Source organism: Balaenoptera physalus, assembly GCF_965194825.1.
Source record: "Balaenoptera physalus genome assembly, chromosome: 7".
Classification (NCBI taxonomy): Eukaryota; Metazoa; Chordata; class Mammalia; order Artiodactyla; family Balaenopteridae; genus Balaenoptera; species Balaenoptera physalus.
In genome coordinates this window covers 33,377,384-33,398,830 of record NC_138886.1, presented here as the reverse complement: position 1 = coordinate 33,398,830, position 21,447 = coordinate 33,377,384, and the positions used below count along the sequence as shown (strand labels likewise).

The following is a 21,447-nucleotide window of genomic DNA, read 5'->3' as shown; positions in this document are numbered from 1 at the left end:
CCATCACCTCCCCTGAGAAGCCTTCCTGAACCCAGGGCTGAGTGGGTGGGTGGCTCTCCCCTGGGACCCCACTCTTCCCTTATCACAGCTCTGCTATGGCTGCCTCCCACCTCCCCTCTGGGGCACGAGCTTGGGGCTCTACCCCCAGCGCCCCACATACGCAGGGCTGGACTCAGAAAGTACGTCAGTCAATGTGAGCAGAATGAAACCAGATCCCCCTGTGGTCTGGCTCCTGCCCACCCCTTCATTCTCATTCTCACCACCCTGACTCCCCACTCACCATGCTCCAGCCCCACTGCCCTCTTTTCCGTTCCCTGAACAAGCCAAGTTTGTTCCCATCACAGGCTGTCTGCATTTGCTATTCCATCCTGACATGGAATATTCTTCATCCAACCAACTCCTTCTCACCCTTCAGGTCTGAGTTCAATTGTCACCTCCTCTAAGAGGCCTTTCCTGACTGCCTCGAGGCAGCCACTATTTATCCCATCACCCTGTTTACCTCTACCCTAGCCATTTCCTTACGCAATCTTATCTCAAGGGCCAAACTGCCTGAGTTTAAATCCTGGCTCTATTACCTATGAGCTGAGGGTCCTTGGGCAAGTTACTTAGCCTCTGTGTGCCTTGGTCTCCTTATCTATAAAATGGGATGACGATAATATCAACAGTTGTAAGGAGTACATGAGTTAATGAAAATACGTGCTCAGAACAGTGTCTGGTATGTTGTAAGCCTGACATACATACTATACAAGTATTGATCTTAGTATTATTATTTAATTGTTTATTTGCTTATTGCCTGCCTCCCTCCTAGAATGTAAGCTCTGAACAGGTAGGGACCATGTCTGTCCTGTTCAGCACTATATCCCCAGTGTCTACCCAAATTCCAGGCACACAGTAAGTTGCATTATATTTATTGGATGGATGAATGGATGATAGATGATGAATGGATGACGGATGGATGAATGGACAAGGGATGGATGGATGAAGCAAAGAAGTTAAACATGTTCCTGGGCCACAACTCATCGTGGGGTCTCATCTTTCTACACTTCTCTCTCACATTCTAAATAACAGCCAGCACTGGTGAGTTTCACCTATATCAGACCATACATTCACCGGTGGAACATTCGACAGCATATAACATTTGCCAGTGTAAAGACTGAATAACAGCCTAGAGCCCCAGAAAAGGCTTAACCAAGGAGAAAGGCAGTCTTAGTGGACAAAATAATTTCAGTGAGGGTGGGAGGTTTGGATCATCTAGTTAAAGAAATAGTGAGAGCAGGTCTCTGAGGCCTGAAGGTCTAGGGTGTACTGGGGGAAAGGTCGGTTGTTTAGAGGGGCTGAGGCATGGAGTGAATGGCAGGGATAGGAAATGAGACTGGACGGGAAGACTGGCTGGATGTTGACAGCCCTGAAAGTCGGGCTAGGGAGTCACTGAAATATTTCAAACACACAGTGATGGTGTCAGGGCTACCCTTTAGAACCCCACTGTGTCAGCCAGGACAGGCCAGAGGATCAGGCCAGGAGGTAGGGGCAGTGGGAGGCTGTGTAACTATTCAGGAAAGAGTATGGGAGGTCTGAACTGAGCAACTTAGGAACCACATTGGGCAAGGAACCATTTCTGAGAAAGACTGGTAGTCAAAGACAGTTCCCCACGTGAAGGCGGCCCGGACCTTACCTGTACCAGATTCCAGCCTTGGAGGGACTCCGCGATGATGGACGTGACAGATGGACAGACTCCTCCAAACACCATCAAGTGGTTCGGCCCGTATTTTATTGCGTCGTAGAAGGCTTTCAACCCTTTTGCATTATCACACTGGGAGCAACACAAAGAAAGAGAAGCCCAAATTAGAAACAGCTTTCCCCAGGGACAAGAGCCCAACAGTGGATTCACACACACAAAGCTTCCTCATGGGAAACCTGGGTTTCAGTTCTCTCACCGTGAGGCCTCTCTTTAAGCCAGTCCTGAGCCCATGCTGTGAGCTCAGTGAGGTGTGGTCTTGGTACCGCTCTTCCCAGCTCTCCTCCCTCTGACTGCCCTCCAAATCTAGGACTTTAGGCTCCCCAGCTATCTCCCTTCAGAGCACACTGAGGAATGGGCCCCCAAATTCCTCACCCTGGGCCTCTCCCATCATGGTCATCTATATTTTAAAAGAAGATAAATCCACACCCATTAGGATGGCTATTATCAAAAAAGCAGAAAACAACAAGTACTGGCAAGGGTGTGGAGAAAGTGGAATCTTTGTGCATTGCTGCTAGGGATATAAAGCGGTGCAGCTGCAATAGAAAACAGTACTACAGTTCCTCAAAACAGAACTAAACAGAATTATTATATGATCCAGCATTCCGCTTCTGGGTATATACCCCCAAGAACTGAAAGCAGGGACTCAAAGAGATATTTGTACACCTATGTTCATAGCAGCATTATTCACAGTAGCCAAAAAGTGTAAACAACCCAAATATCCATCAAGAGATGAATGGTTGAACAAACTGTGGTTTATACATACAATGGAGTATTTTTCTACCTTAAAAAGGAAGGGAATTCTGACACATGCTATAACACGGATGAAACCTGAAGACATTATGCTAAGTGAAATAAGCCAGACACAAAAGGACAAATGTTTTATGATTCCACTTAGATGAGGTACCTAGAATAGTCAAATTCATAAAGACAGAAAGTAGGATAGTGGTTACCAGGGGCTGGAGGAGGGGGAAACGGGAAGTTTAGTGTTTAATGGGTACAGTTTCAGTGATGGTAACATTCCGGAAATGGATGGAGGTGATGGTTGCACAACAGTGTGAAAGTACTTAATGTCACTGAACTGTACACCTAAAAATAAAGTGGCACATTTTATGTTATACACATTTTATCACAATAAAAAAGGAGGAGGAGGAGAAGGAGAATGAGGTGAATCTAAAGGGAAGAATCTGTTCAGCAGACACTTGCCAAGCACCACTCTGTGTTCAGCCCAGGGCTGGATGCTGAGGAAACAGAGAAACTGGACACAGCCCTGCCAAGGAGCTCGCACATGAAAGAGGAAAACAGATCCTGGTGACCCGCTGTGGAAATGAACAAGGACAAATGTCCGCAGATGTCGGGAGTCAGTTACGGCTCACCTCCCTCTTCTCCACTTCCATCACTCTCATCAAGCCGTGTGGCCGGCTCTCCCCTGGACAGAGCCATTGGCTGCGAACTGGGCGTCTTGCTCCTCCTGAGACCCAGTTAAGCCCGTTCATCACCTAGCAGTCTGAGGCCCCTTTGTAAAACATAAATTAGTCCCCTTTTTACCCTGCTGCTTTCTGTGCACTTAAAACCCAAACTCCTATCAGAATATAATTCTCAAAAAGTTAAAAACATAATTCTCATGAAAATCAATAGTGGGTACATGTCAACCTTTTATTTAACTAATAAAGGGCATCTGCAGGATGACAAAGTAGATTCAAAAGAAAATTTGGGAAACAGGGATTTTTATAGTGAATGCAAAATAAGAAATAAGATTGCTAAGTTAGATACAAAACTGGTTAGTGTCCTATAGGGCAATAAAACTATCACCTTTGGGGAAAGAAAAAGAAATCATTGAAAACCAGCACATCTTATCAATTTTAGAGAATTGTAAGATGCCTTAAATTCCCCCAGTCAGATGACCCTAAGGAAGGGCTGTTAGAAAACGCTCTAAGTGTTAGGCTAACTGGTTATATAATAACTATTTTATATTATTTACAAGTTTGGTATGATATTCTTCACCATCTTTATCATAACGGATGCAGGAAGCCACAAAATCCAGCCCTGCCTCCCACTCTGACCTGATTTCCCTCCACTCTCTTCCTTGCTCACCAAGTACAGCCTTACCAGCCTCCATTTTGATCCCTGAAAGGAAAAGCAATTTCCTTCCTGCCTCTGGGCCTTCGCACTTGCTGTTTTCTTTGTTGGGAATAATATTCACTTGGTTCTCAGCATGGCTCACTCCTCATCAGCTTAGCCGTTACCTCCTTAGGGAATTCATCACTGTTGCCCTACCCAAAATGGTCCTCACCCCCAGTCACTCTCTAAGATGCCACCCTAGTTAATGTCCTAATATAGCTCCTAAAATTATCCGAAATCATCTTGTCTATTTTTGTTTGTCTGTATATTGACTGTCCTTTAATTAAAATGTAAACCCCCTGAGGACAAGGCGTTGTGGTCATTGTTTCTACTGCTGTCTCCCCAGAGCTTATACAGGCGCCTCAGTAAGGATCTGCTGGATGCCTGAGGGGGCCCTCTGACCTCCCTGCATCTGTTTCTCCCCTCTCTTTCTACTTCCACGTGTCTCTCCTTATTTTTGTCTTATTTTGTCTCCCCGCCCCTTCCCCTCAAGTGACCATAATGTGGGAACAGAGTGGGTTAACATTTGTTGCTCTCTCTGTCTATTCGAGAGATAATGGACTGAGATCCACGGTGGGCGTCAAGAGGGATAGAAACATGAATCTGATCCAGTTCCTGGCCTCAGAGAGCTCATTGCCCAGTGAGATAGGGGCACGGGTGGCCCCAGCATGTGATGGACAGGGCTCAGTGCTGGGGCAGAGGCACCATGGGGAAGCGCCAGGGAGGGCTCTGGGGGCAGGGGTACGTTAAGACTGAGGATGAGGGCAAAGTGGCCTGGTCTAAGGCTAAGGAGCGCTCTGAACGCCAGTCTAGAGAGTTTGGATAGTACCCTGGAGAGATTCAAGAAATGATTCAATTTAAAATTTTTAATTTAATTTAAAAATTGGCCAAGTTAATTTTCTTGCCAAGAAAGACAGAAGGAAAGAAAGATGGAAAGGAAGGAAGAAAGAAGGAAGGAGGGAGGTCGGGGGGAAGAAAGATGAAATTCTTATTTCTTCTTGGGGCCCTCTATTAATTGTTCCTGTTTCTTGATTGAAAGCAACACTTCCCACCCTCAGTGGAGCACAAGTGGATATAACACAGTAGTTCATGTTTTAATTGTTTCTAACATGATTTACTGAATCATTTTCCATTTTAATACATTCTTGTAATGATTTTAGCTTGCTCTGTAATCTGTACTAATGACAATGATGATACAGTACCACAAGATTTATAATCAAAGTTGCATTAAAATAATATTAGCAACAATGAACTTATTAATACCTGTTTGCTTAACAAACATTTCTCCAGTACCTAGTCTCTGTAAGACTCTTCATTAATAATGGTGCCCTGGCTTCTCACGAATATATACCTTCTGAATAAGTCAACTCAAAAATCTGAGCGTATTTGACCACTGGTATTTGAGCTGCAAAAGTTTATCTGACTCAGTTTTCAACAAACCGTGTGGAAAGCAGAATTCTGGCTCCCATGACCCCCTTGGTCTTACTCTTATGCATATGTTATGTTACATGGCAAATGGGACTTTGCAGATGTAATTAAGGTTACTGATCAGCTGACCTTAAAGTGTTATCCAGGTGGCCCAATGTATTCACACAAGCCCTGAAAAGCAGAGAAGTTTTTTTGGCTGACAGCAGCGGGGAAATCAGAGATTCAAAGCATGAGATGTATTTGATGTGCCATTGTTGGTTTGAAGCTGAAGGGGGACCTCAGTCCTACAATCGCAAAAAACTGAATTCTGCCAACAACCTGAATAGTTGGGCCTCCAGATAAGAACCCAGCCCAGCTGACTCCTTGATTTTGGCCTTCGAAAGCCCTGAGCAGAGGGCTCGGCAGTCATGCAGGTCTGGACTTCTGGCCCATGAATGGTGAGACAGTGCACGGTTGTGGTTTAAGCCACTAAATTTGTGGTCATTCATTACAGCATCAATAGAAAACTAATGTGGTGAAGTAAAATGAGAAAAATTAGAATAATACAGTGAGATTTTCCTTAACGTTAAATGTATTCCATTTAGAGAACTATCCTTAATTTAAAGATAAGATCCTTCGTGGTTTGTACGGCGTGGAAACGTTTTTCTGTTATAAAATTGCAGATAGTAGCAGGATTTTGTTTTTAATACCCTAACGCAGCAAAATAAAATGTTTTCTACCCTGTGTACATTTCTGTTCCATGCCCCCTGGAGCCCCGTCTCTTTAGCCTTTACTGGTGCGTAGGAGCCAAATGTGTGAGCATTGCTAACCCAGCCGGCCTGGCACCCTCATTTTCAGATGCAGACAGTGATGACTAGAGAGGTGAAGGGACTTATCCACTGTCATTTCAGGATTAGGGGAGGGATTTCGGGATCCCCAGTTCAGAGCTTTCTCAACAGTCTAGAGAACTCAGCTCAACGGGCGAAGGGAAGGGAAAAGTCAGCAGCATTCTAGAAAGGACCATTCTCCCCCAGGGTAGCGCTGCAAGCCCAGGCCTCTTCCTGATCAGCACTCTTGACCTGAGGCAGGAGAAACAACCTACTGGGCATCAAGTAAGAAAGAAAAAGAGAAAAGGGGAGAAAGACGGGAAGCAAGTCAGAAGGATGGAAGAAGGGTGCTTCCCCAGCTCCCCTAAAGAGCACGTTTGCAGTGAATAACAAAGTAAAAATCACATGGATATACCTGTCCCATATGAGATGCTGTTGTCCCTCATCCTCATTTCTAATACTGTCTCTTCTTAGCTGACATGGTTAGTGTCCCCAATAGATAGGCTCTCCAGTTGACCTAAGCTGAATTTCTGTGGCTGGACCAGCATGGAGGTTTTTACACTCAGTCCAGCAGGGCCCTATGACCCAGCAAAGATGTTTGGGGTCCAGTGAGAGGGGCTCTGGGTTCCTCACCTTCATTTCCACCTGCAGTTCTCCTTTACCTGTTCTATATACAGCTTCAAGGGGCCACATAATACTTAATTTGAAAAGAGGATTTCATGGATAGTCACAAAAAAAGGTTTGAAAACCACAAAGGAGATGACCCCAGAGGTCCTTGCCTGTGTATGACTCTTGTCTCTGGCCTAGGGAAGTGCAGGTGGGTGTCCCGCAGGCGAGGCTGGATGAGCCAGTCACGTGAGCGCACACTACAAGCCGCTCGCTGAAAGTTCATCCACTGCACATCAGTTTGCCTGATGATCAATTCAACAAACCATTGGGGAATTTCTCTAAGTTTGAGTTTCCCAAGGGATTCCTTGCAGACACTTCACATGGCAATTTCACAAGGATTTGTCCTTGCGGCTCAAGTGAAAGTCAATTTCAACTGTATTTCACATTTCAGTCCTTCCTAAATGCTGAGCTTGGAGATGTTCCCCTAATGTTTGTTTATTACTTTCCTCTTCTTGTGGGCTCCGGACCTGCCCCTCCATGAGCCAGGGAAATGTTGAAGCTTTTCTAGTCCCCATTTAAGGTGTCTGTCAGATGGCTTTTAGTTAGCTGGTCACTGGGCAAAACGATCATTCTGAGAAATTATTTATGACATGTTGTCTTTGAGCGATTTGACTTTTTGATGAATTGCTCTCAGAGCCCAGATAAGCGGGTTCTTCTGTCCTGGAAGAAAGCTACAGGCTTTATCATGTTCCCCTACTTTCCCCACCTCCCCCACTAGGAACTACCCCCCCCCCCCTTCTGGAGGGTACAGCCACACCTGACCAGCAGACAGGGAGCTAATTCCATCGTGGTTCACATTCTCCTGCAATAGTTCAAGGGTAAATGACCAGCTACAGCCTCTGATCTGCAGTCCTGTCACTTGGACATGGGCTGGCACACAGTAGGGCCTCATTAACTCTCGCCCTCCCCCTCCCTCTTCTCTCCAGGATTTTTCCCCCTTCCCTTTCATTGACCTCACATCTGCAGTAGCTCATGGTCACTTCCTCCAAACTCCCTTCCCCTGTTTCACTTCCAAAGGCTTCTTCTCCTTCCCTGCCAAGATGGACTTGTCACAAAGAAATCATAATGAACACATACAGGCTCTTAAAATTCAGCACCTATAAATGGGAACAGAGCCAAAAGCCATGAAAATCAATTTTTTAATGAAAAAGTAGAACTCTAGAATAAAATTCATTTTCATTTAAATCTCATTTTTAAAGAATTAAAATACTTTTTTGACTGAAAAATTTCAAAGAAAATATTGCTGAGAGTTAAAATGTAAAAATGCCAAGAAAATGTCAGAGTTAATAACGACCAATATGAAACTGGGAATTACTCTGCACAGAATTTCAGAATTGAAGGAGAATGTAAAAGCTAACATGTCCAACTCATGCCCCAGATACAAAGTCCTCCTCTGTGCATCCTGTTCCAGGAGTGGTCAGCATCTGCTTACATCTCTCCAGTGGCAGGGGTCTCACTCCCTCACCAGGGAGCTACTTTGCCATTGGTGCTTCTTAGAAAGTTCTTATGTTGGTCGTGAAATCACCCTGCTTTTGCATCCCCTGTTTCAACTTCTCATTCTAGAGCAAAGGTCAGCAAACTTTTCCCGTAAAGGGCCAGGCAATAAATATTTTAGGCTCTGTGGGCCATATTGCAACTTCTCAACCCTTTGGAGTACAAAAGCAGCCACAGACAATACATAAATGAATGAATATGGCTGCAATCCCATAAAATTTTATTTACAAAACAGGCAGTAGTTGGATTTGGACCACTGGCTGTAGTTCACCCACCCCTGCTCTAGAACCTCACAGAACACGTACAGTCCTCCATCGCCACGAGAGCCCTTCAGATACCTAAACTCAGCCAGCCTGCCTCCACAAGATGCTTTCGGGCCAAACGACCCTTAGCTCTTCTAATCATCCCTGTATGATATAGTTTCACACCCTTCTCGTACGTGGGCATCCTTGGGAGTGGCTTCAGAGGACAGATATTTCCTGGATGCACCCCAAATATCTCCATCTGTCCTGCACAGAAAAGTAACACAAGCCAATATGTGTTGTACACTCACTATGTGTCAAGCATGGTAATAAGAACTTCATACAAATTATTCTATTCATTCCTCACAGTGTTATGTAAGGTAGGTACTATTATTATTTCCATCTCACAGAAAGGGAAACTGAGGTTCAGAGAAGTTAAAAAACTTGCCCCAAGTCACATAAATGGTAAGGATTCCATCTCAGGCAGTGTCACTTCAGAGCACTGTTTTATTTTAAATAAGAATTTGTTATTATGAAATATTTTACTTATAGAATAGTATATATACATATACATATAACTTATATGAAGTATGAAAAACAGTAATGTGAACATACAGTATACCCAACACCCAGTTTATGCTGAAGCCCCTGTGTGCCCACCCTGCCCATATCCCTCCTTCACCAGGAAGAACCCCTAGTCTGAATTTTGTGCTTATCCTTCCTTTGTTTTTCTTTATTGTTTATCATATGTATGTTTCCTAAACACTGTATCACTTAATTTTACTTGTTTTGAATGTATATATAAGTAGAATCATGCCTGAAACTTGCTTTTATGGCTTCACATTATGTTTGTGAGATTTTTGTTGCTGAACAAAGCTATAGCTCATTCATTTTGATAGCTGTGTAGTATTCCGTTGTGTGAACAGGCCATGGTTTACTTGTTAATTCCTCCTGATGGACACTTGGGTTGTTTCCAGTGTTTCGTTTAGTTGCTGCTGTAAGCAAGACAGCTGAATGTTTCTATACATGTCTCCTGGCACACATATGTAGAGCTTCTCTAGGGTATAAACCTAGAAATGGAATCACTGAATCACAGGATTTCCCACATTTTGTCGAAGTGGTTTTATCCGTTTACACTCCCACCAGCAGTGTTTGAGATATCTCATTACTCCACATCCTCATCAACTTTATTTTTTGCCAATCTTGTGGGTATTGGATATGTCATTTTAATTTGTATGTTCCTGATTACTAAAGAGGATAAGCCACTTTTTCACATGTTTGTATGTGTTTCTACTTCCTCTTTTGGACTGGTGACTTTGCCTACTTTTCTGTTGGACCGTTTGTCTTTTTCTTATTGATTTGTTCAGACCATCCCTAGCCACAATGCTAAAATGAATGAAATGATCACCTCTCGCATTCTGAGCATAGACTTCCATTAATGCAGCCTCAGACGACAGTCCTTCTATTTGGTCCCTACTTCATGCAGAGTTTGCTGTCAGTAAAAATCAGTAAATCAGCATGTGTAATCTTGGTAACAAAACACCTATGAACCTTTCTTGGAAAGGAAAAAAGAAAGGAAGGAAGGAAGGAAGGGAGGGAGGGAGGGAGGGAAGGGAGGGAGGGAGGGAGGGAGGGAGACTACTTGATGATAAAATCCAGCCAACCACAGATGAATCAAAGTATAGATCTCAGGAAAGGAGGGCTTGTGATAAAAAGGAATGATTGCAAGAGCTGGACCCACTTAACATGAAACAATCAGCAATGTAAAGATAATAATGTAACATAAAATTCAGAAGGCGGAGGAGGAAAAAGGAGTTGTGAGACTGCTAATTTCCTCTCCTTCCATACAAGGACTTTAATGGATACCATCTAAAGTGGAAAACTGGAGTTTAAAAGCCGGGACGCTAACCTCACTGCTCTTCGTAATCTTTTATTACCCTTAGACATTTTAAAACCAAATATTTTCTGTAGCGAAGGCAAAACTGTTTAATGTTAAGCAATTCCTTCTGCTTTACTCTTATTTTCTTGTTACATTCAGATAAATAAATTTTAACATTAATTTTAAATAGCATGTAATAATGACCTTTTTATAAAATTATTTCTGTCCACCTCTCTACTTATAACATCTGCACGGAGAGATGTCTGGAATGGGAGTCATCTCATGTTAAAGATCGTGAGATTTTGAGTGATTTTTTAAAAACTCTCTTCTCTGTACTTATTTGTTTTACTTGAATTTCCTAAAGCACATATTACTTTTATAAAGACAGAAACTCATTTTTAAACTGGTAGGCTTTTCACACTCAAGATGCTTTCTCACTCATTTAAGTTCATCTCTTTCTGTTCTTCTGTGATTGACTTTCTGAGCCAAAAGCACAGGATTTAACATTTATTATTGCTAAATCATGTTAAAAATTAGACCAGCACCATGGCCAACTGAATTCAACAAGCTATATTGTTTTTTCATTGAAATTAATTCATTCAAACATTTTCTGAGCATCCACTAAGTGCTAAGAGAAACAAGTTAAGTCCCTGTGACATATAATTCCTTCAACAGAGTAGTTACTGAAGAAATGTTTACTGACATATTTAATTTGGAAATAAGAATGGTAATAATAGCACAGCAATCCCTATATAACATTTATTTATGCCAGGCACTACTATAATTTTTTAGTATTTATTAACTCAATCCTCACAACAACACTATGAAGCATGTCCTATTATTAGCCATATTTTAATAGATGAAGAAGCTGAGGGTCAGAGAGGTGAGTAATTTGTCCAAAGCTTTACACAGTGAGTAACAGGAAGACTTGGGATTCTGTTCTCCCTGGGCACACAGTGACACTCTAACTCCCCAGCCTTCCTTGCAACTAGGTGTGACTGAGTTTTGGGCAATGCAATGTGAGCAAAGGTGATGGGCACTATGCCCAGGACTGGCCTATAAAGCCTTCCCATGGGTTCTCCATGCTCTCTTCCCATCCACAGTGTCAGTGGGGAAGACTCCAAGGACCTAGAACCTTCCCCAACCCCAAATCCTTATGCCCGTCATGGAGGGGCACCGCGACTGCCAGAGAAACTGTCACAAGGAGGACAGCCTCCCAAGGTGACAGACTCCGGGAGCAATGCCTTCAGTATATGTCTCGCTCCTTGCAGGCAATCCCAACCCTTGACTGAGCACAGCAGCCAAACAGATGCTTACCATTTCTGGTCAGCACAAGACTCAGCTATGGGCAATCTTGAGCCCCTTTGGTCTGGCTGAGACTTCATCAGAGCTGCACCACTGCCCGAGTCTCTTCCTACTCACCTCGCCTTCCCTCCCCCTCTCCTTTCACAGGTGGCAGACCTGCCCACACTCTGAAGACTTGCCCTGCCTTTCTCTGCTCTCTCCCCTCTTTCTTTCGTGAGCATTGCTCCCAATGCACATCTAACTCTGGGCATCTGCTTCCCAGTGGACCCAACCAACACACCCTCTGACCTGCATTTGACTATGACATGAGCAAGAAATCATCTCAATACTTTGAACCACTGGAATATAAGGGTGTTTGTTACCATAATTAGACTGCATTGACCAGTAACATTCTTAACCACCTGCTATAAGAAGCCTGAAATACAAGAAAATCAACACACCTGGGAAACTATTACAGAAAGGTGAAAAGAGTTTGAAGACAGACAAAAAAGATTAGGGGAAAAGGTAGAAAGAAATTATGCTGTACATTTAAAATTTGTTCCCCTATCATTCAGGACACTGACGTCAAACCAAAATTCAAGGGACGTGACCAGATATAACTCAGATTTGCTGCACTGGGTGGTCTTCATCCCCTCTGTTCCCCTGCGCCCACAAAGGGCCTGGCTCCAAACAGGTGTTCAGTACATACTGGCTGGACGAAATTACTGCTGCATACAATCCCTGCTGGTGGATACAGCCTGAAATAAAAGTAACCGTAGCTGTAGCTCTGTCCCAAAGAGCTTATTAACTCCAGCCATCTTGAGTTTTTCACACTCCTTCCCCAGGCTGATGGACAGACCATCTGCTTCTATAAGTCTCCAGAGAGCCAGACTGTCCATCTTGGATGCTGAGAAAAACTGGCATGTCTGTATTCTCCCTGAAGCTGTCACTCTGAATTCTTGGCCGGCTGCAGACTGTGTTATTTGAGGATGATGGAGCCGTAGCACACATCTCTCCTCTGCACTGGGAAAGCCAATTACCCAATTTACAAAATGTTTTTCAGAGACTGGTAGATACAAACTCTGTTTCCTAATTACCTGTCAGTAAGTTCCTCCTCATATGCAGGCGTGACATTTTTAAAAGTCAGGGTCACGAACACAAAACGTATGCGGGCTGCTTGTCAGGAGGCTTGGGGTGCTCCCTTCTGCAGGTTTGCACAAATATCACAAGTTGTCAGCCCTTCCCCTGGGGATGGGGGCCAGGTCACCTGCTAAGGAGGGACCTCACTCCGGCTATGTTCCACCAAGCCATCTCCATTCCTTTCCACCCCACATATGCCCCCGCAGCGTGCTCTTCCGAGGGGTGCACTGGTCCAACATTTGCTGAGGGCCTGGGCTAGATACAGGGTAAGACACGGACCCTGCCCTCAGGGGACTTATAATCTAGAGGAGGTACAGAAATAACTTCGTAAAATGTAGTATGAAGTTAGTGGAGGTTTAGAACACTCGTTCGTTCCATTAATACTCATAGGATGATAATTTAGAGCCAGATCCTGTGGGAGGTGCTGGGGACACAGGAAAGATTACATACAGTCTTGGCCATGAGGGAGCTCTCACTTCGGTGGGGAGAGAAGATTGAAACAAAAAGCCATAACACAAGGCAAGATAAAAGTGGGAACTCCGGTGGAGACACAAGTCATGCAGAAAGAAAGGAATGGTCGAATCTCACTGAGATATTCTGCCAAGACTTCTTGGAGGAGGTGGCATTCGAGCTGAGCTTTGGGAGATGAAGAAGAGAGTGAGGTGGCAGGAGGGCACCCCAGATGGAGATGCCAGCATAAGCAAAGCCTCGGAGGGGGAAAGTGCATACAGGAGAAGTGGAGTATCTGCTTCTGGGGCAGGAGCACAGGGTGGAGAAGGGAGGTGGCAGGAGACGGATGGGTGGGGTCAGACTGGCTGGTCTGTGGGGAACCGTGAACATCAGGCAGGGTGCGGTTTCTTTTCTCTAGGCAGCAGGAGTCACTGCAGAACTTTAATCAGGGGAGTGCCAGGATGGAGGCTGTGCTGTACGCAGATGCCTCTGGCAGCTGGTGTAGAGGAGGAAGGCCTGACGGGGAAGAAGGCGACCAGCTGGGAAGTGGGAGCAATGGTTCAGGTGTAAGGCTTGATGGGCAACCTGGCCCAGCACTCCAGGAAGGATGTATGTGCACAGTGGAGCTCACCTCTCAGAGGTCCATTAACTAAGGGACTCGGAGGCTTGGGTTTGACCAGCACGTGATGTCAATGGGACTCAGTCAGATGGGTCACCTCAATAGCCTCCTTAATGGGAGGCTCAGTGATGGGGAAGACCAGTGAGGAAAGATATCAAAGAGAATAAAGCCAGCTATGTCAGGCACAGCATATGGGCCTGGATGAGGGCCCCAGGCCCCTGTGACCTCCTCTTCACTTGGGCTTCACTTATAAAACAAGAAGGTTGAGTTAGTGGGTTCATCAGTCATGAGAGGCTAGGCTCTCCTGTAGCAACAAACACCCCCAAATCTCAATGGAGCACCCCAGGAAAAGTTGATTTCTCTCTCAGCAAGGGGGGGTCTTGACACATCCTAGTCACTCAGGGGCCCAAGCTGACGGAAAAACCACCATCTTGAACGCTGCCGCTTTGCCAAGAGAGAAGGAAAAAGAAGCTCTGGAGAGTGTCAACCAGCAATTAAATGGAACTCACTGGCCAGAATTGGCACCATCCAACTACCAGGGACACAAGGCACAACTTGGCCAGCAGAAGAGGGGAACTAGGTGTCCGGGAACTACAAATGTCTGCCACAGTTGATCTCTCAGACCCCTTCCAGCCCTGTCTGCATTTTGGTTTGTGCGCCAGATTTTGGTTCAATGTATCAAACTAACATTTCTTTAATACTGACCTATGTGTTTGTTGGGCACTATGCTAGATTCTTTACATGCATTATCTCATTTGCTATTCATAATGTATCTCATTTAATATTCACAATGCCTCTATGAGATGGATACCATTACAGACATACCTTGTTTTATTGAGCTTTGATTTATTACGCTTCACAGATGTTACGTTTTTACAAATTGAAGGCTGGTGGCAACCCTGTGTTGAGAAAGTCTATCAGCACCATTTTTCCAACAGCATTTGCTCACTTCATGTATCTGTGTCATATTTTGATAATTCTTACGATTATTTCAAACCCTCTACCAGCAAAAAGATTTGACTCACTGAAAGTTCAGATGATGGTTAGCATTTTTTAGCAATAAAGTATATTTAAATTAAGGTATGTACATTGTTTTTTTAGACATAATGCTATTGCACACTTAATGGACTCCAGTATAGTGTAAACATGACTTTTATACACACTGGGAAACAAAAAAATTCGTGTGACTTGCCTTATTGTGACATTCACTTTACTGTGGTGGCCTTGAACCAAACCTGCAATATCTCCAAGGTTTGCCTTCATTATCCCTCAATTAACAGAGGAGAAAATAGAGGTTCAGGGATTTTAACTGACAAGCTCAAGGTCACACTACTAGTAAATCATGAAACCAGGACTCAAATCCAGAGCATCACACTCCAAACCCTAACTCTTGTCTCTTACAATCAGAGCTGTCCAGAGATGGAGTAAAATGTCTTGTAAAGCAGTGGGCTGCCTGTCACTGAGGGCATTCTGGCAGAAGCGTGCAGGAGACTGTTGTAGAAAGGATTATTTCACCAAGTAAAGGAATAGACTCTAATCCTGAATTTCCATGAGGAGAGGCAAGGAAACAGGAAAAGTAGGGGTAAGTCTTGGGAACAGCAAATGGCATTCTGAGTTGGAGCACTCTGTAGATGAAAGAAGAAATGAGAGGTGGGACTGGAAAGGGAGACTGGGGTAGCCTTGGTGGGCCCTGAGCACCAGTATAACGGGTCATACCCTATTCCGGGGGCCCTGGGGAGTTTTTGTTCGGTTTGGTTATTATTTTTAATCATTTTAACCATTTTCAAGTGTACAATCCAGTGGCATAAGGTGCACTCACTATGCTGTATAACCATAACCACTATCTATTTCCTGAACTTTTTCATCATCCCAAACAGAAAAACTGTACTTATTAAACCCTGGGAAGTTCTTAAAAGGGCTTAAACCTCAAAATGACATCTTCAGAGCTGAGATGGTGATGAAACCCTCAGGCTGAGATGGGCAACCCTGGCTGCCACTTGAAGGACGTTTTTAGAGGAAAGAGAGGCTGGACAAGGGGATGGGTAATGAGACCAGCACAGGGACCCAGGCAGGAGATGGCAGGAGCCAAAGACAGGGCAGCAAGACTGGCAGAGGGAGGTGGTCAGATTTGGAACTAGAGGAAGGGAAACCACAGAGGGAGAGGGGAGTCCTAGCTTCCTCCATGGGCCCTGTGAGTCCTGGGCCACCAAAAACTGAGATGGAGGAGCCAGGAGGGGACCTGGGGCCCTGAAGACGCCAGAGTCGCTGGACTGGACACAGGTGAGGCACTGGCCAGCTGCCTGCTCCACCAACTTTCCCTGGGGAGGCACATCCCCAAACTTAACAGTTCTTCCTGGGACACGGGCCAGAGCTGTGCTCCTGGCTCCTCGGAGGTCTGCGGCCCAACACAGATCCTGCCTGCGCTCAAACACTCACTGGGTGCCTGCTTGGAGATGAAGGGTGATTGCAGGTGGGATGGGATTATCGCCCCCATCACCGGCAGTCACACTCATTACTCAAGGCGGCCCGCTTACGTCAGCTGCAGCTCAGCTGGAGTTAATTACGTGCCTCTCTTGTCCTCCAGCTGGGGACATGGTGGTCACTCCCCCGTCTGATGGATGAGGGCTGGGTCTCTGTCACACACCATCACAACCAGGGGATTCTTCTCAAGGGAACTTCCAATTCCTTAGTCCTGTCACAAATCCTTCTACCCCTCCACCGCATGGGCTGCTGTGGGCACCTGTCTTCACAGGCCTTTTTGAGAGGTGATTTTCCCAACACCCCAACACTCAGGCCTGCTTCCCCAGCTCCCATCCCCACTGCCACCTGATCCCAGACCCAGGCTGACTTCACTTGGAAGTTAACTTCCGGGGGCCTCAGCTGTGTGCCCTTCCCAACACCCTCTTCTCACACCCCAGCTCCTCCGAGTCTGAAGCCCTAACGAAACTTCCCAGGTCTCTATCCCCAGAATCCAATGCTTGCCTGCACCCACCCCATGGTTGAGCTCCTGCTAAGTGGTCCCTAAGCCCATCACGGCACTGCCCACCCAGATGGCACTGCATAGGACTGCCCCGGATCCCAAGGGATGGGAAGCGCCACCTGCCTACAAAAGGGCAGAGGGGTTTCACTTGAAGTCTAGCTAGAGAGACAGACCCAAGAACAGATGCCGCTGAGTGCTGAGAGGGGAGCAGGGAGGCTCCAGGAGGAGGCTGCTTAGGGGAGGCTCCTGTGGCTCTTGGGGCAGCTGAGAGCAGTGCACTTAGGAGTACGATCCACTCCAAGGAAGCCCCTTCACAGGACCCCTTGCCCAGAGGGCTGGCAAAACTCTAAGAGCAGCAGCCTCTGGAAGGCCAAGGGGAGGTGCAGACCCTCAGAGGGCAGCCCGTCCCAACCCTCACAACGCTGCACCTCCCTTCTCTGTGAAACAGGGAAGCAATGCTGGGAAGGCCTAACCCTAGGGCCCTTACAGTGCTAAGTGGGGCAAATGCCTGAGAGCCCTGCTATTAATGCTGCACTGATTCAGTTTGATGCAGCAGGCATTTGCTGAGCACCTCCCACGAGCCAAGCTTTGTGCCAGGCGCTGGGCAAACAGAGGAAACCAGTTAGAGCACATCCTCAATGAGCTCACTGGCTAGTGGGGATGAGAGAGGAGCCAATGAGCATGGGCTGGGAAAGCATACCAGGAAAGGGGCAGCAGACAGGGTGGGCCCCAGAAAAGGCCACTGAAGCCAGCACCAGCAGTAGGCTTTGTGCAGGAGGAGGCACTTACGCTGAGCCTCTATACATAAGGAGAAATTAGCTAGATGGAGAGGGTAGAGGAGAGTGGCCTATAGTGAGAAGAGCATTCATTCATTCATTCATTCATTCTACAAGAATTATTTGAGTACCTACTATGTGTCAGGCATGGTGATAGGTGGTAGGGACACAGCAGTGAGCAAAAGCCCCACCCATGGAGAGCTTCCATTCCAGTGTGGGAAGGACAGAAAAAATGAGTAGGGTAAGTAAAATGTTAGTAAACGTTAGAAAGTAAAGTGATGAGTAAAATGTGTTGTATGTGATGAGTGCTAAAAGGAAAACTGAAGTGGGGGAAAGGCTGTGCGGGGTGGTGGTGGGAAGGTAGTGAACTAGGAGCTTTCGGCAGTGATTGACACCCAGAACAGGGCACGGGAGGCAGAGAATGGAGAGGGTGTACAGGAGTGTGAGGGACACCTGGGAGGGCAGTTGTCAGGGAGGAGACAGTGGAGAGGCGACCCTGGAGAGCATCATGGGGAATCAGTAATAGAAATCATGATTATCATTAAACCACCGCCATTGGCTATCATCCCTAATGTACTAACGAAGGTCAAAGCAACTAAGAACTGTAATGATTTGGGAAAAACTCCTCTCCAAACTTCAGAGGCATCCAAGCCTTGCCAATGAAAACAGCCACTCAGAATCTCAGAATGTGAGGGGTTGAGAAGCCCCTAGATGGCCTCATCCCAGACTGGTGTGACCTGCCAGGTGCAGAATAGCACAGAGGTGATGGGACACAGGTGGGAAAAGTGCTGAGCTGGATGACCCAGGGTACTGGAAGCAGTGCCTCTGGCTGGACCAGGAGTCATGGCCCACCACCACCCTCCAGCTCTTAGGTGAGGATCGCTGGGCAGGTGTTGACCCTCCTGCGCTTCTTACAAAACAGGTCTAGTGAGCCTCCCTCCCTCACGTGGTCGAGGCCAGATCAGGCTGGACAGCATTTGTGGACAGCATATGCATGTTGAAGGACCCTCGTTGCTACTCACGCCCAGACCCGAGGGCAGAGCCTGCCCCAGACTGAAGACTGGGCTCTCATTTGTCATTTGCTGGGTGACCTTGGGCTGGGTTCCTCCTGTCTCTTGGCTTCAAGATCCTCGTCCCAGGACAGCCTCTGGGCTCTCTGAGCTCCAAGGTTCTGTGAGGTTTCCTACATGAGTTTGGTGCCTCTAGAGTGAGTCCTGCCAGAACCAGCCCCCAAAACTGGGCCCAGTTCTAACCATGATGGGACCCCACCCAGATACAGGGTAAAGTAAGGCTGCCTGTGGCCTCCACACCGCCCCTCCTCAGTACTCTGCTCCATACACACCTGTCAGAGCCTCCTGGGCCCTTTCCCAGGTAGAGGGCAAAGAAAAATTACCTTCATAAATTCTGCAAACAGAATAGGAGGATTTTTCAGGGTTAATTCATTTTCATGCAGAAAAAATTATGATTATTTTTCCCAGAGTAGCAACCTTGCTGTGAAATTGGTACTTTGTTTTCTTTTTAGGTTTAACAGATCCTTCCTGAGCCTTGAAAAATTATTTGAATGTAGTTTTTTTCAAAATTTTTCAAAAACAAGCAGGAAGAGAAATACGGCAGACAAAAAAGGACAAATATTACATGATTCACTTAGACGAGGTACCTAGAGTAGTCAAATTCATAGCGAGAGAAAGTAGAATCGTGGTTTTCTGGGGCTACAGGAGGGAGGAACAGGGAGTTATTGTTAAATGAATATGGAGTTTCAGTTTGGGAAGATGGAAAAGTTCTGGAGGCAGATGGTGGTGATGGTAGCAAAACAATGTGAATGTACTTAATGCCACTGAACTGGACACCTGAAAAACACCTAAAATGGTAAATTTGATGTTATGTATATTTTTACCATAATTTGTTGGTAAAAAAAAACAAGAAGGAAGGTAAATAATACCTTCCCCAGGACAGGTCTCACGGCTTCCCTGGGCCTCAGTTTCCTAATCTGTAAAATGGAAGAGAAATCCACACCTCCCTACTCTCTGAACCTCAGTAAAGAGAAAGAAGCCATGCCTTTTTTAAATGACACTTTACAAAGAAACTAAAGAGAAGTCAAAATGAAACTAAATAATGAATGCAAAGAAGTACAAAATGGCCTCATGTCTGGAGGGTAGACTCGTGTGCTCTCAGGAGCCTGGAGGCCTCCATGCCCAGCTTCCCTCTGCCTTCTATTTGTGAGGGAAGCGGAATGGAGCGAAGGAAGTTGCCCAGGGCCCACAGCAAGCCGCTGAGCGAGCTGGGGCAGACCCTCCTGCCCAGACCCCATGCTCCCCTCACCCAGCAACAGGCCCCAACTCCTCAGACTGCATGTGGCTTCTGCCACAATAGCCATGTCCACACTTTCTGTGACTGGCCAAGCCCAGAGCATCTTGCTTCCTCCTGGAAGCCTTCACTGGGTGAGATGCCCTTTCTGTGGGCTAACCCAGCACCCTCTGGGGTGGAATGGCCCAGGGCAGCTCCTGAAGCATGGCTTTCTAAGGGTGGGGCTATCTCCTGTACCTTTGCAGCAAAATGGTCAAGGGTCCACCTCTGGAACCAGGTGCCTGGGTTCAAATCCCCCATTTAATAGTCTACTGACCTTGGACCAATTCTTTAGTCTTTCTGTGCATCCGTTTCCTCCCCCATAAACGAGGATAACAACAGTGTCTACTGCATACAGTTGTTGTGAGGGTTACATTGGTTAATTCAAAGCCGTTGGAAGAGTGCCTGGTACCTAGTGAATGCCTGATAAATGTTAGCTATTCGGTATACTCTCCTCAGGAGCCCTGCTGGCCCCAGCATGCATGGCATACACAGGAGCTCTGGGAATGTTTGCTGACCCACACTGGGCAATGAGAGGAGTCACGGCAGCCTTGGAGGTAGGCACTGGCTTGTGAGTTTCCTTCTCAAGCTTCACATTAAACAGCAACGGAGACCCCAGGACAGTGCCCACCCCTTCTGGTCCCTCACAAGTCCCCCCACTTTTACTCCTCTACAAGCCTGGTCCAGCCCCAGCCCTGCCACTGGAGTAGGTGGTATGGTCACGACGGGCACCATATGGGGACCTGCCCCTCTCTATTTTGGGCCAATCTGTTGACATGACAACCAGGCTTCCTGACCCTGACGCCCAGTCTCCATCCTTGTGTTCTGCCAGGCACATCCTCCACCAGCGGCTTTGCTGGTTGGAGGGACGTTTTCACAGATTCTGTCAAGACCTTTCCCCCAAACAGCAGCAGATTTGGGACGTCACTCCAGGCATCCCTGCTCGTGATGGGCATGGAACTGGCAGCTCTGCTCCCCAAAGCCCAAAAGTGGGGCTTAAGGAGGCACAGAGGGAGAGGTGGCCCCCATCTCGAATCTTTCCAGGAAACCCCAGGACTGACTCACCTTCCTCAACCAGGAGCTGATGGGGACCCACCCCATGCGGTGCTCAGTCTCCAGATACTCATACTTTAGGAAATGTCAGGTCAGGAAGGGTGCCAGGAGGTCCTCTGAGCTGAGCTCTGCATTCTACTGTTGGGGAATCCAAGGCGTACGGCTTTGTCAGAGATGACAAAGACCCCTCCACCCCTACTGGCCCAGGATTCCCTGCACCCCACCAAGATTCTGTCCACACTGCTCTAAAACAGACAAAAGAATGTGCTAGATTCTCCTGCATAACAACAGAGCATACTGAATTTTAATTTTAAATGGGAAACTTTGCCACCATAAACAACACATCAAGGACAAGACACACGGACTGAGTGCCCCACAGGGTGGCAATAACAACGAAAGAAATAATAATAGCTCTCAACTCCTGAGGC

General features: G+C 46.3%; 1 protein-coding gene across 3 annotated transcripts in view; it reads right to left on the bottom strand.

Moving 5' to 3' along the window:
• GABBR2 (gamma-aminobutyric acid type B receptor subunit 2) overlaps nucleotides 1-21,447 on the bottom strand; it is a 364,244-nt gene that overhangs the window by 251,889 nt on the left and 90,908 nt on the right. For all 3 annotated transcript variants that reach the window (XM_082468617.1, XM_082468616.1, XM_082468618.1), the window contains exon 2: nucleotides 1,673-1,810. In XM_082468617.1, coding sequence (XP_082324743.1) covers nucleotides 1,673-1,810 — 138 coding nt within the window. The remainder of the gene's footprint in view (nucleotides 1-1,672; nucleotides 1,811-21,447) is intronic.